Source organism: Ochotona princeps, chromosome 3, assembly GCF_030435755.1.
Source record: "Ochotona princeps isolate mOchPri1 chromosome 3, mOchPri1.hap1, whole genome shotgun sequence".
Taxonomy (NCBI): Eukaryota; Metazoa; Chordata; class Mammalia; order Lagomorpha; family Ochotonidae; genus Ochotona; species Ochotona princeps.
In genome coordinates, this window is record NC_080834.1 from 18771247 (window position 1) to 18786117 (window position 14871).

The window sequence follows — 14871 nt, forward strand, 5'->3', positions numbered from 1 at the left end:
CCTATATTATGCTCACCATTTGAGGGGGTCTTAAGGAGTCAAAGATTTGTAACTTCTGTAACTAGACTGCTTGCTCCAAAATTGTGTTTGTGTTACTATTGTCTTCCTGTAAAACTGTTTTTATGATTAGTTAGAACTCTCTTCCTAGAGGCTTAAAGAAACGGTCATCTGATTGTGGGAGTAAGGTTCAGATGCCCTCGGGCTGTTTACAGTTTCTCACGGAGTAACTCGGACAAGGGAAAGTACTTAAGATCCTAGGGAGGGAGTGGAGATAAATGCTTTCTTCACAGTAAAAGAAACCTGGTTACTTATTTACAAGTGGGATAAGATAGTCAAATAGCTAGAGGTGTTCTACAAAAAAAGTTCCACAGAAAGTTTCAAGTTAGAGGCTTGGTTAAAGCAAAAGGCTGTTGTATTTTGCTGCCGAGTCTTGTCCTAGTGCTCGTCTGTAAGCTGCACTTTCTTCCCAGTTGCTAGTCACCTGGAAAGGAACAGACCTGCAGCAACACCTGGGTGCGCCACGCCCCACCCACTCACTCATAAAGAATTTCCCCTTTGAGCTACTATGACATTGGCTGCTTACTCACACCATGGATTCCTCCGGATTGGCTGTAACTACAAATAAACTTCTATTTGCCCATAATCAAGTTGATAAGCTGCAATATAAATAACGCAGGATCCTGTTCCTGAAATCTAGCATGAAGCATTTTTGCTGTCTTCTTTCCTCCTAAGCATTTTCACGGGCCATTTGGAAACAACTAATTGCCCCACACTAAAAGAAAAGCTCTTTCAAGAAAGTCAAAGAACAAAATGGGTTTGCTGAATTCTAAGAACCTGAAGGTCAGGCACGCCCAGATTCTGCTTCTGGGACTTGACTCTGCCGGGAAGTCCACTCTTCTTTACAAACTAAAGCTTGCTAATGACATCACCACCATCCCAACCATAGGTTTTAACGTGGAGATGATCGAATTCGAGAAGAGCTTCTCGTTGACAGTGTGGGACGTTGGAGGACAGGAGAAGATGAGAACCACCTGGAGTGACTTCTGCGAGAACACCGATGGGCTGGTGTACGTGGTGGACAGTTCCGACAAACTGCGCCTGGAGAAGTCCCGGAGAGAGTTTGAGCGCATTCTGAAGAATGAACACATTAAACATGTGCCTGTTGTCCTGTTAGCCAACAAACAGGACGTGCCTGGAGCGCTGAGTGCTGAGGACATCACGCGGATGTTCAAGGTGAAGAAGCTGTGCAGTGACCGGAACTGGTATGTGCAGCCCTGCTGTGCGGTCACTGGCGAAGGGCTGGCAGAGGGGTTCAGGAAAGTAACGGCATTTGTGAAAAACCACCTGAAATCGGGAGACACGCTCACGTTCTTCAACCAGAAATGAAATAGGCCTGCAAAAAGACTGAAGAAGTTGAGATGGTAATTCCCCCCCACCCCATCAGGTGGGACAAACAAGTTACTGAATTGGCCAACTTTTGCCAAGATGGCATCTCACTTAAATTCAGTTCAACTCAGAATAACAGAAAATTTTCTTGTTTTTAAAGTCAGGAACTCTAACTGTGTGGTAACGATCCTGGAAAATGAAAACACTGGCTGATTCAGATAGACATTCTTACAACCAAGTAAATCTTGCTTTAGGACAAAGCTTAAGGTAACCGTCCACAGAGACACAATCCTTTCTGATTATTATCAGCTGTTACAGGTACCTCATTGTCACCAGGCTTCTATGTAATAATCAAGTGTATGAAAAATGAACTTTAAGTTACGGAGAGAAAAAAGTTTGATGTTAAAAAGTTGGTAAATATATGCTATCTAAGTTAAGCTTTTCTTTTGGATTCCTGCAGGCTGTTTCAAATCTGCTGCTGGGAACTCTGCTCAGTGTCCCCAGAACAGTGAGCTTTAGGCTGTTAATTGCCCTGAGACTGTATACCCATAGGAAGCAGAAATGTCTAATTTAAAACTCGGAACAGAGTAGCAGCTGGTTTAGGGTAACATTTGGTTTTAGGGCTCGCCCCAAGCCGCAGCCCCGGGATCGGCTTCAGTGGAGCCCAGCGTGCTAGTCATTATGTGGGCGACTCTGTGCAGTTCATTGTACCGATCAAACAGGAAGTAGACCCAGACTTTGCTCTCTGAGACCTTGTTGTTTACAAGAGGAAGCGATGTAAAGCTAAGGCAAAAGTAGGACGGTGTTACTTCAGACCATGGCATGACAGACCTAATTTTGAGGTGGAGGAATAGAAAATGTTCCAGGCAGAAGATGGTGTCTGAGTCCCTAGCTCTCAGGGTGCTTAAGAGGAACTCTCTCAGGGACCCTGTTAGGGTGCTGGTTGGTCACTGGGAATCCCCATTACCAGCTGACTTTCTAGAGGACCACACGACAAGGGGAGGGGAAGTGGGCAAAGGAAGTGACATTGAGCTGGAGTTTCCCGAGCAGGCTCAGGATTCTCAGTGCAGCACAAGAGCTGATCCACAATGCTCCTTCTTCCCACCTCCCCCCCACCCTCTCACCCGCTTCCCACCCTCTTTCCACCTGTAGCAAGGCCCATTTGGGGCTGGAAACAAGCCCCAGTCTTCATGAAAACACCAGGACTCGAAATCTTAAGATCACAGAGGAAAATAAAAGTTTAATTAACCAAGCATGCCAGTTCCTGGATTTCTCTCAATGGTTGTCTCGTCTCATCTTAGCCATGATTTGTTTAGCAAAGGTTTGAGCATGTCCTTCTGTGACACATGGACTAGCATCCAACTAATAAGGCACATGTATGTGTTGCAGCAGTTTTACTGGTGGACTAGCTGGATTTCCCAGGTTATTGCGCTAAGCTCTTTCACATACCTAGTCGTCAAATGTCCACAATTACCCTGAGAGACACATGGGAGTATTTCAGTTTAAGGAAAAAATAGAATGAAAAGATAGTTTGATTTTGGTGTAAAAATTTCAAAATCCATGCCTAATTTTTTTTTCAGAACATGCATTTTTCATGGACTTTTTGAAGACCTCTCATATGAATGGATTTCCAATTTTTTGGTACTAAAACAAACATATCTTTTAATTTCCTTTCCAGAAACTGTTTGAAGGAGCCTCATAGGTATTACTATTTCATTTCACAGATGACATTTCTGGGACTAAACAAGGTTAAACAACAGTCACGTGAAACTGTTTGCTTGAGGAGGCAGTGAAGATGTACACTCAGTGTGTCTCACGCAAGGCCTGTGCTGTTCATTGCCATGGCATAACTTTACTAAGATAGGGGATACTATGATCTCTGTCTTTAGTGAGCTTACACCACACACAAAACAAATCAACCGAGGCCAACATATATTACTTAAATGCTACTCCTCATTGTCTTCACTAACGTTCTCCCACAAACTTCTATACACTCATGCATCTCCCCTTTATGCCCCTTGGTCCAGTCTAATTCTTCCATCACTTACTTCTTGTTCTTGATGTTAATTTCTTCTTTCAAAGATTTATTTATTTATTTTTATTGGAAAGATAGATCTACAGAGAGAAGGAGATAAAGAGAGTAAGCTCTTCCATCCACTGGTTCACTCTCCAACTGGCCACAGTGGCTGGAACTTAGCCAACTCAAAGCCAGGAGCCAAGAGCTGTTTCTGGGTCTCTCATGCGGGTACAGGGTCCTAAGCTTTGGGCCATCCGTAACTGCTTTCCCAGGCCACAAGCAGGGAGCTAGAAGGTAAGTGGAGCAGCCGTGATACAAACTGGCATCCATTTGAGATCCCAGCAGATGCAAGGTGAGGGTTTAGCCACTAAGCTGTTGCGCAGGGCCCCTTGTGTTCATTTCACCATCATCTTCCTTGCTGCCCTCCTACATTGCACATGTGCACACATCAGCAAATACACACACAGCCACCAGCATATACAGTTGTCAGCCTTACACATGTGTGCTTTAGTAATTATCTTGATCTTACTAACAAAGCCCCAAATTGAAAGGAAGCAAACAGACCAGGTGGAAAAGAGCAAAATACTCGTGACTCAGCGGGTGAAGGAAAGAGGCCAGGACTAGCCATGCCTTGCTATTTATTATCATCAAATTAATTTTGTGCATTACTTCCAGGCTTTTTATCTGCATATTTTCATTTTTAAAAATAAATCTTGTGCATGTTTACAGCATGGTACTGTGAACTCCAGTTGCTGTAAAATGGTTACTGTAGTGAAGCAACTTCACATACCTATCTCACATAGTAATTTGTGTATATAACATGAGCACCAAAAATCTACTTATCAAAAATACCAAACACTACACTATTTTATTGTGACATTTATGTCTAACAAGACAAAAAATTTTATCATTTTCATTCTGCCATGGAATGGACAGAAGCCAAAATCTTAGTGCTCTTGAAATGTTTTTTGGCTGGACACCTAAAATATAAATCTGGAAACTTTGAGATAAACATAAATGTCAGTTAATTATTCTTGATGCCAACTATCAATGAAGCATTTTGATCTGTTTTTCAAGTGTTCCAGGTGAAGAACATTCCCACAGAGCATCAGAATAAAGAATGCTGAGTAACAGCAGTGACTAACATGTATTAAAATAGCTTAGGAAATCAAGGATCAGAATGGACACTTTGTGCAGCTGTTAACGCATGACGTGGGATGCTTGGGTCCCACCTTGGAGTACTTTGGTTCAGTCCTGGCTCTGCTCCTGGTTCGCCTTTCCTGCCAATGTGCCTCCAGAAGGCAGAGATGATGGCACACATTCTTGGGGTCCTACCACCCCCATGGGAGACCTGACAGGGCTCTTGGTTCCTGCCTTTGGCCTGGCCTAACCCTGGCTATTTAGGGTACTCAGGGAGTGAACCAGTGGATAGAAGATATCTCACTCGGTTATTCAACAATACATAAATGAATAACACATCTTTAAAAATAGATAATAAAGTCAGGATGCCCTGGGCAAGTCCCTCCACACAGTGTGCCATTGCAGAAGGAACACAGTCTGGAAACAGACCTTGGTTGGACTTTGATTTTCTTGCTGTGTCTTTGGACAGACTGCTTTTAAGTCAGTTTTCTTAAGCAGTAACAGTGTCTTGAACAAGAAGTGAACTTGTGCTGTATCAAGCCGCAGACATGTGAGGTTGTCAGATCCCTCATGGTTAAATCACCCCACTTGGTAGGACCATGCCTCTTGCTCCTCCGTATGTATCTAAGCTTATCTTTCCTCACTCTTACTTTCCTCCCAAATTTGCTTTTCGCCATCTCTTATACCATTCTACCACCCTCATTTGACTTGTCCCAGGCAGACAAGAAAAAGAACATTTAATTTTTCCTCATCGTTTGCAAAATATCTAAAGATGTATTTATTAGGACAGACAGAGATCTTCCTTCTAAAACAAAAAATGATTTATTTATTATTTTGATTGGAAAGGCACATTTACAGAGAGAAGAGACACAAAGATCTTCCATCCATTTGTTCCATTCCCCAGATGGCTGCAATGGCTACAGTTAAGCTGATCTGAAGCCAGGATCCCACTCTGGCTCTCCCACACAGGTGCAGGATCCCAAGACTTTGGGTCATCCTCCATGACTTTCCCAGGTCATAAGCAGGGAGCTGGATGGGAAGTGGAGCAGCTGCGACATGAGCGCGTGCCCATGGGGGATGCTGGTGCTGCACAAGGAAGACTACTACATTCCCACACCAGCCCCTACACAACTTTCTATTTTGAAGCCTTCAGAAAAATTGAAAATGAAGTAAAACTAACGCAGTTTTATGTCTTGCCTAAGTTCCTTATAATCATTGCAATTTTGGCATATTTGAGCTTTTTCTAGTTTTGGTTCTCTGTCCACACCTCCGTCTCTGCCTCTCTTCCCCATGGTCTCATACATACCTCTTACAAGCTGGATGACCCAGTGCTGCTCAAACCTCCATCCTTGGAGCAACAGCACTGTCATCATCTGTAAGCTGCTCAGAAGAGCAAATCCTGTCTTACCCAGAACGAGTGATCAGAACCTCAGGGTGGGCCTGGAAGGCTGTGTCGCCAGTCTGTGCTGTGACCAGCACCGCTACGAGCTCTTCATTTTGTCTAACTCTCAAATTGTTTCAAGTTTCTCCACCAGAAGCTCCTTCAAGGCCAGATATGACTGGTGAAAATGTTAAGGCCTTAGAAGCCTTTGAGTAATTCCTTGTTTCAGGGAATACCTTTTCCTAGGTTTATCTTGTTCCTGCTTTACCTGTCTTACAGCTAGAATTAATCATTTATGCAGGGATCTCTGATTCCTTTTCTTGGGAATTGGTATTTTGAATTCAGATATGGAATGGTTGCTGTGCTGTTTCTGTCACTGCTTATTTTATGTACATAAAGATAAATAAATATATATTTATATATTATATATGTATATACATACACACACACATATATATACTTTGAAGGATCCTAATATTATTAATTTAAAAATGCATATTTTGAAATACTGAGACCTCAGGGCCCAGTGTGGTAGCCGAGTGGCTAACGTCATCGCCTTATATGCGTCAGGACTCCATATGGGCACCAGTTTGTGTCCCACCTGTTCCATTTCCCATCTAGCTCTCTGTTTGTGGCCTGGGAAAGCAGTGGAGGATGGCCAAAAGCCTTGGGACCCTGTACCCACAGGAGAGACCTGTGAGAAGCTCTTGGCTCCTGCCTGCAGATCCACTCAGCTCTGGCTATTGTGCCTGCTTGGGAGGTGAATCAGCAGTTCAAAGATCTCTCTCTGTCTCTCATTCTCTTTGTAAATCTGGCTTTCCAAAAAACAAAAACAACAAAAAAATTTAAAAAAAATCACTGAGACCTCCAGATTGAATTCGTGTTACAGTTTTTTCTTAACAGCTCCTTCTTTATTTTTTTTTAATTTAAAGATTTTATTTTTACTTCTATTGTAAATCCAGATATACAGAGAGGAGGATAGAGAGGAAGATCCTCCATCCAATGATTCACTCCCCAAGCAGCAGTAACGGCAGGAGCTGCACCAATCCAAAGCCAGGAACCTGGAGCCTCTTCCAGGTCTCCGACATGGGTGCAGGGTCCCAAGGCTTTGGGCCGTCCTCGACTACTTTCCCAGGCCACAAGCAGGAAGCTGGATGGGAAGAGGAGCAGCCGGGATTAGAACCGGTGCTCATATGGGATCCCAGTGCACTCAAGGTGAGTGCTTTAGCTGCTAAGTTTCCAGGCTGGGCCCACCCCCATTCTTTCTTTGCATCCTTTTTCTGTCAAAACCCTTGGATACATACAGCACCAATAATCACGTTTTATGACACAATAGAATACATTCAGAATCCTTGCAACAATCCCACAACCTTTAATAAAACTATTCAGACAAGTTCACAGTTTCTTTTCTGTCCTTTCTCTGATTCAGAGTGTTGTGTTCAAGTTACTTGAATTGAATTTTCAGGAATTATGCTTCTAAACATGTTATTGGTTTTAAGTTGATTTTTACAATTGGTATTTTAAGATTTGACCTTGGGCCTAGTGAGGTAGCCTAGTGGTTAAAGTCCTCACCTTGCAGGCGCCGGGATCCCATATGGGCACTGGTTCATGTCCCAGCGGCTTCCCATCCAGCTCCCTATTTGTGGCCTAGGAAGGCAGTTGAGGATTGCCCAGTGCCTTGGAACCCTGCACCTGTGTGTGAGACCCAGAAGAAGCTCCTGGCTCCTGGCTTTGGATCAGCTCAACTCCAGCCATTGCGGCCACTTGGGGGGGGAATCAACGGATGAAAGATCTTCACCTCTGTGTCTTCTGTTCTCTATCTGCTTTTCTAATAAAAATAAATAAATCCTTATAAAAACAAACAAAAATAAACAAAGAATAATTGACCCTTTCCTTTTTGACTTAGCAAGTATTTTAGTTTTGAACTTATGGAAAGTTTGCATGTCTCAAAAGTCAAAACTATATTAAAACATTTAGAGACCTCCCATTCATCCCAGGTCTTTGTTCCCAGCCTGTGACTACACCCATTTGTTTTCCTTTGTACCTTTGCAAAAAACAAGACATATAATTATACACATTTCTCTCTCTTTTTTGTACCCAGATGTCCACCTTTATATATATATATACATATATATGTATATATATATATATATATAATATCCATAAAGAATTGTTTCATTTTTCTTATAAATAACATGAAAGGCTCTTTAGTACAACAAACTGATTTCCATCCATCACTCTGACTTAATGTGGCGCTGTATTTCTAAATAAGCTGAATTTTCTTTTCCTTTAACGCACTGTCCCACTGGGATTCAACGCACTGCCTTTAGTTGTCTGTTAGTACACAGGGCACAGGAGGAGCAGTGGGGACAAGAAACCACATTCAGCTTACCACTGGATAACCCTATTGTCACACAGTTGCGACACTCTTGTTTTATTTGCCTTTTCAGCCATAAACTTTACTGCTATTTGGTCCAAGGCTAGGAACAGGACTCTAGGGCTGTTATCACACTGCCTGGTGACTGGACTGAGACTCTCACCGGATAGCAGGAGACCCTGACAGTCCCGGAGGGCACTGGGTTCTGCAGACGCCCAGTCCCTCAGGATCGGGAGCCTGTCTAAGAACTATTAGCCCTGCCTGCCTGTTGGCCAGCCAACCTAAGCAGGGTGACCAGGTGGTCACTCATTTTCTCAAGGAGGTTTACCTCCTTACCCATGAAATGATTCTCCAAGAGAAAACAGAGAAGAGGATCTGTGTGGCCTGAACCCAAGGTTATGGACACCCAACAGGGCCTGGTTTAGGTTCTTCCCCAGAGCTGCGGTGGTTTCCATGGTGGCTAGGGCATCACCCCAGTCATCTGTGATGGTTTCTGTTGTTCTTGCAAGAGGGCTCGACCACCACACTGGTTCAGCATCTTTAAGAGAAGTTTGGCTCTCCAGAGTTTTTCCTCAGCCAACTTGCAGAAGAAGCGGCCCAAGCACCGCCCACCACCCCAGGGTCAGGTTGTTATCATTGTGGAAATAGGAGCCCGGAGTGAGGTAGGTGTGGCAGGCCTGCAGATGCAAACCGACCAGTGACCTGGCGGTGGGCAGCTGCTTCCACCTCTGTGGAATAATGCTGACGAACTCGTGAGGTCGTGGCTGGCTGGTCAGCAATAAGGGGATGACCACAAACACGCTGACTGGTCCCAGAAGCAGAAGATGGTGAAGTGGCCCTGGAAGTGGTAACTGGAGACAAGATCAAAGTGCCGTCAGGTGCTGGAGTTAGAAATTGGAAGACAGAAGTCGGAAATGAAAAATAATCTTTAGTCCTGTTCAAACACAGTTGGAGCGAAAGACAGGTCAGTGGATTTTTAAAGTGTGCAATTCTTGTTTTCTTCTTAAAATGTATTTGCTCGTGTGTCTGAGAGGCAGAGAGAGAGGGAGAAGGGTGCGAGCATGCACTTTCAACCACGGACATTGACTTCCTGAATGACCACAGTGGTGGGCTGGGCACCAAAGATGGACCCAAAAAGTCAGTCCAGGTCTCCCACTGGGGGGCAGGAACCCAGGCATTGGGGCCCTCCCAGCTGCCTCCCAGGATCTGTAATGGCTGGCAGCTGAAGTCAAGATCGAAGCTGAGTGTCCAAGCCAAGTATACTGACAAGGAGAGCAATAATCTTAGGGGCATCTTAAAGTGAGGTTGAACACCCAACCCAATGCTCTAGGGTTTTAAAATTAATTAATTAATTGGAAAGTCAGATAAACAGAGAGGAAGAGAGACAGAAAGATCTTCCATCTGCTGGTTCACTCCCCAAGCGGCCATAACAGCTGGAGCTGCACTGATTAGAAGCCAGGAGACTGGAGCTTCTTCTGAGTCTCCCACACAAGTGCAGGGTCCCAAGGCTTTGAGCTGTTCTTGACTGTTTTTGCACACCACAAGCAGGAGCTGGATGGGAAGCAGGGCTGCCGGGATTAGAACCAGCAGCCATATGGGATCCTGACACATACAAGGCATGGACTTTAGCCATTAGGCTACTGCCCCGATGGGGGGGGGGGTAATACTCCAGTTTTAAAGCAAAAGATACATTTTACATTTAGCCTAGTGTTTAATCTTGTGTAAAAGACAGACTCCCATTTGTTGATAAGACTATCTTTTCTCCCTGGATTGATGTGACAGACTCTCATTTGTAAATGCAAAACCCACATATCTATACATGCATATATGCAAACTTGCATGTAAAATATCAAGTATTCTGAATGTTTATGGGGCAAGGGTTGTGGCTACTCTAGTAACCCATATTGGTGGGAGTTCAGGTCCCAGTACTCCACATTCACTCCAGCTCCCTATTTATGGCTGGAAAAGCTGCCAAGGATGGCCCAGGTGGTTGGAGCCCTCCACCCCAGGGGGAGATCCAGAGAACTTTCTGGGTCCTGGCTTTGGTCTGGCTCAGCCCTGGCTGTTGAAGCTATTTGTGTAGTAAACATGGGAATGAAGAGGATGGAAGATTCTTTCTCTCTCTCTCTCTCTGCCTTTCTCTGTAATTGCTTCCCACTCCCCACTTCCTAAAACAGAGTGATTGCATTATAATGGCTAGGATTCCTTCTAGCTCTCAGTCTTTTGCCAATGGTGTGTAGTGAGCATGTGTTACTTTGATATGCATGGATAAAGCACAGTTTTAAAAGAGCTTTCCAATCCCCACAGCCTGTATGAAACAGACAATGACCTGCTTTCAGTGTCTTTCAGTGCAAAAGACCATAACTATTACAATGTTTGGACACATGGGGTCACTGTAACCAAGTTTTAACAATTTAAGAAAAAAACAAAACAAAAAAACTCTGCAACAGTTGGCTTGCAGTAGAATCCACTGATGGCCAGGTTCTGTTCTAAGCATTTCTGTGTGCTCCCTGCATTTAATCCTCACGTTAACTCTGTGGGATAGTGTCATTATCATCCCCATTTACCAAGAATAGCTCTGAGACTCAAAGACATGCACTGAAAATTGTGAAAAGCATTTGCTGTGGCCTTTGTCTGCAACTACACGCCTACCCTCAGCTCTTTGGTGAGAATTCTCTAATGTACCTCTATGCAAAGACTTAATTCTCAAACTGTAACCTACTCCACGTTATCGGAAGCTTTATCCCCATATCTGAGAACACTTCAGCAGCAGAGGGTGGATGTGTAACAAAGTTTAGCTTAACATTAGCAGTGTCAACTGCAGTGGGCGTTTTGCTTCCTGGGTAACACGCCTCGTATCTCATGTCTCACAGTCACATGAGACATGGTGTGTGTCTCATGAGGGACTCTGTCCCTGACTCCTTCTTCCTGCTAACACAGACTCCTGGGAGGCAGTACCTGAGTCTCTGCCTCTCATGCAGGTCCCGAGTCGAGTTCCTAGCTCCTAATATTGGCCTAGCCTAGCTGCAACAGCCACTTCAAGAATGAACCAATGAATGCAAGCTTTCTGTCTGACTCCCAGCTTCTCAAATAAGTACAAACTTCAAAATCTGTTATAAAATGACAAACATTTGGAAAATAGGGAAATATTAGCATGACAAATGTTCCAGCTACTTCTTGCTTCAGAGAAACACAAATTAATACTATATTTTATACTTATTCTGTTTGTAAAAATGTATGCTTGATAACATTTTAATTCCATTGGTGAAGCGATGGAAAGATGCACATTTTCATACAATCCTGGTGGTACAATTCCTATTGTTTTGAATATTACTTGTCCTCTCTGAGACTTTTGTTGAAATTTAATCCCCATTATGAGACATTAAGAGAAATAATTAAGATCTTGATTTAAAAGGTGATTAGGTCTCTAATCTCATGAATGTACTGCTAATAAACAGTTATCTTAATAGCAGGTCTACCATAAAAGCCAGTTTGGTTAGGTCTCTTGTCACTCCTATCTCTCACCATGTGATGCCCTGAGCCTTTGCCAGAAAGTAGGCCATCACCAAATGGTCCCTCGACTTTGGACCAGGACCTTGAGCAAAAGCAAATCTCTTTTATTACTTACCTGACCAGTGGTGTTGTGCTGTTAGCAACAGACGACAACCCCTATGGAGAAGAAATTAGCAAAATCCAACAAAGGTTACATTTATATTTACTTTTCAATCTGAGTCTTTGGTGTGTGAATTTTCCCTGACGATAACACAACTATAGACATGAAGGAACACATGGGCACATTGTGACGTTTTTTGTAATGGCAAAATATTGGAAAGAACCTAAATAGTCTTCTATAGAAGACCGATCATAAAAAGTGGTCATTCCTAATGAAATACTGTTTAGCCAAACAAAATCATGAGAAAAGGAATTTGGAAGAAGGAAAGTCAAAGGGTTACATGGTAGTGGCTCCAGTAACAATGAGTATATCCAAAGTTCAGATCTTGGTTTCTAAATAGTATTTCTCATTGAAAGAAATCACAGATCCTTGGAGAAATGGCAGCTCAATTTTGAAACAAGGAAAGCACAATGTGAGAATGATATATCTTGTGCCAGAGAACAAAAAGGAACCCAGAGATTGATGGAGACGTTTAAAAGTTTACTGGGGCAGCTTAAACAGAATCCTATAGACCAAATCAGAGGTAATTTAAACATCAGAAAAGAGTACAGACACTAATGGATTATAACATAGTAAATAAATGAAAGCAAAAAACTATCGTGCTACTCATTAAAGATAAAGCAAGAGAAAAAGGGAAAGATTTAGAGGGGAACAAACCTCTTTCATACAGAAAAATACATTGGAAGTATCTTCAGCAACTGCACATTAATAACTGTCTCTGGGTACAAAATACATCTATTATGATCACAAGCTGATTACCCAAGTATCAGACTTGAAAGGGAAAGTCTAGGAAAGATAAAGAGAAAGCTGGGAGATCCTTGCTTTAGAATGTTTTTATTTCTTGCCAAAGCTGGAAATCACTCTTACAAGCCCAAGAGGTAGAGCCCAGTTTCCTTCCCTTGGCGTCTTGTCTTTTATTATGTGGCTACAGACATATTGGAACTGTGTGTTATAAGAAACTTCATCATAAACAAGATAAAAAGATAAATGTCAAATCGGGAGTTAATATTTACAATACGTATCATAGATGAAGGTATAATATCCTAACATAAACATTCTTTTGTTTATATATCCTTAAACTAGAGAAGAGAAGGGTTTTACTTAGCCTGTTGAGCCATACATCTCATCTCTAGCCTGAAGCATGGATTTTCAGAGAAAGGTGAAGCTTTCCAGCATCTTCCTGTTGATCCTTCCGTAAGAGATCAGGCTGAAAAACAGAGCTCCAACCCTCATGGTGAGCGTTCCACAGAACACACACTCACTTCACCCTGCTGCTTCTGGTCAATCCAGTACAAATGAAAGCAACCCTGCCTTCCACTACCCAGTGTCTCATTTAGACAGTAAATTACATGGTTACCTGCATAACTTGGAGGAGGATACGACTCATACAGATATTTAAGCTGTGAGGCCCAAGAGAGTGATTAAAAGGGGGACCCGGGCCCGGCAACGTGGCCTAGCGGCTAAAGTCCTCGCCTTGAAAGCCCCGGGATCCCATATGGGCGCCAGTTCTAATCCCGGCAGCTCCACTTCCCATCCAGCTCCCTGCTTGTGGCCTGGGAAAGCAGTTGAGGACGGCCCAATGCATTGGGACACTGCACCCGCGTGGGAGACCTGGAAGAGGTTCCTGGTTCCCGGCTTCGGATCGGGCGCGCACCGGCCCGTTGCAGCTCACTTGGGGAGTGAATCACCGGACGGAAGATCTTCCTCTCTGTCTCTCCTCCTCTGTGTGTATCTGGCTGTAATAAAATGAATAAATCTTAAAAAAAAAAAAAAAAAAAAAAAAGAAAGTGGGTCCCAGGAGGAGGTCTTCAGAGGTGTGTACCCAAGGCTGATTGTCAGGAGAAGGTTGGTTAAAATCTGGGGTCAGGCGCACCAGCTCTCTCTGCTTCCTGCCTCACCAGGGGGTCCTTCCTCTGCTCCAGCCTTGCTGAGTGCCCAACCAATAGGACCATTTGTCTTGAACTTGAAAATCCAGAATCAAGAGCCAAAACAAGCTTTCTTTTTAACCTATAACGTTGGCTTCTGTCAAGTATTTCACTGTAGTTAGGCAAAGCTGATTCATTAACCATTTCTGAGTGATTCCTGCAGCTTTTTAGAGAAATCTTTGTATGGCTGATGTTGAGTAGCTAAAGACCAAGTTAGCTGGGGGGGAAGAAAGGGAAGACTCCGGACTGCAGCAAGCAAAATGCCCCTACCCCCATATCTCACAGGATGTCCATATCTCAGTCTTTAGAACTGTGATTGTCACCTGTGTGTTCAAAGGAAAAGGCAGTTAAGGATGTTGAGGTTCTCCTGGATGACCCAGCTGAGCCCCAGGCTAACAGTGTGGATGCTTCAGAAACTCGACACAGTTCAGAGGTAGGAGGAGATATGACTCTGATAGGATGCTGAAGGTCATCGGCTGCTCTGAAGATGCCACATCGCTGGCTTTGGAGATGGGACATGAGGGTCTCCCAAGGCTGGAAAAAGCAAAGAAGTAGATTCTCTCCTGGATCCTTCAAAAGGGAATGCAGCCCTGCGATCACCAACACACCTGGACACTAATACAATTTGGTGTTGCTTTAACACGTTGATCTCGTTCGTGGTAGTTTGTTACTGCAGCAAGAGAAAACTGATATATGGAATTAATAGCATTTTTAATGAGCCTGGAAGGACCCAATGAGTCCTTAAACTGTATAAGCCTGATCTAATGGTGAAAAGATGGACTCCTCAGGAGCTTTTAGTCCCGGACGCAGACGGTCACTGAAGCATGTGATTAAGATTGTGACGAGTGTTCCAAGATTTAGTAAAGGGTGGCATGAGGTGTTTAACAAGCACGGGATGGTAGAGGTGGATGTGCAAACAGCGGCAGAAAACATCTCGGGTTAAACATATGACATGGAAGGTAGAGGAAGGAA

The 14871-nt window shown here is 43.5% G+C and overlaps 1 protein-coding gene and 1 pseudogene across 1 annotated transcript; one reads left to right on the plus strand and one right to left on the minus strand.

Annotated features, from left to right (window-relative positions):
- The first annotated feature begins 682 nt into the window (after positions 1-682).
- ARL14 (ADP ribosylation factor like GTPase 14) lies at positions 683-2644 on the plus strand. Its single transcript, XM_058661173.1, has one exon. It carries the CDS (start codon positions 811-813, stop codon positions 1384-1386), a length of 576 nt encoding a protein of 191 aa, XP_058517156.1. The 5' UTR covers positions 683-810; the 3' UTR covers positions 1387-2644.
- Positions 2645-8542: 5898 nt separating this feature from the next.
- On the minus strand, positions 8543-13207 carry LOC118758860 (ferritin light chain-like; annotated as a pseudogene).
- Between the last annotated feature and the right edge of the window lie 1664 nt (positions 13208-14871).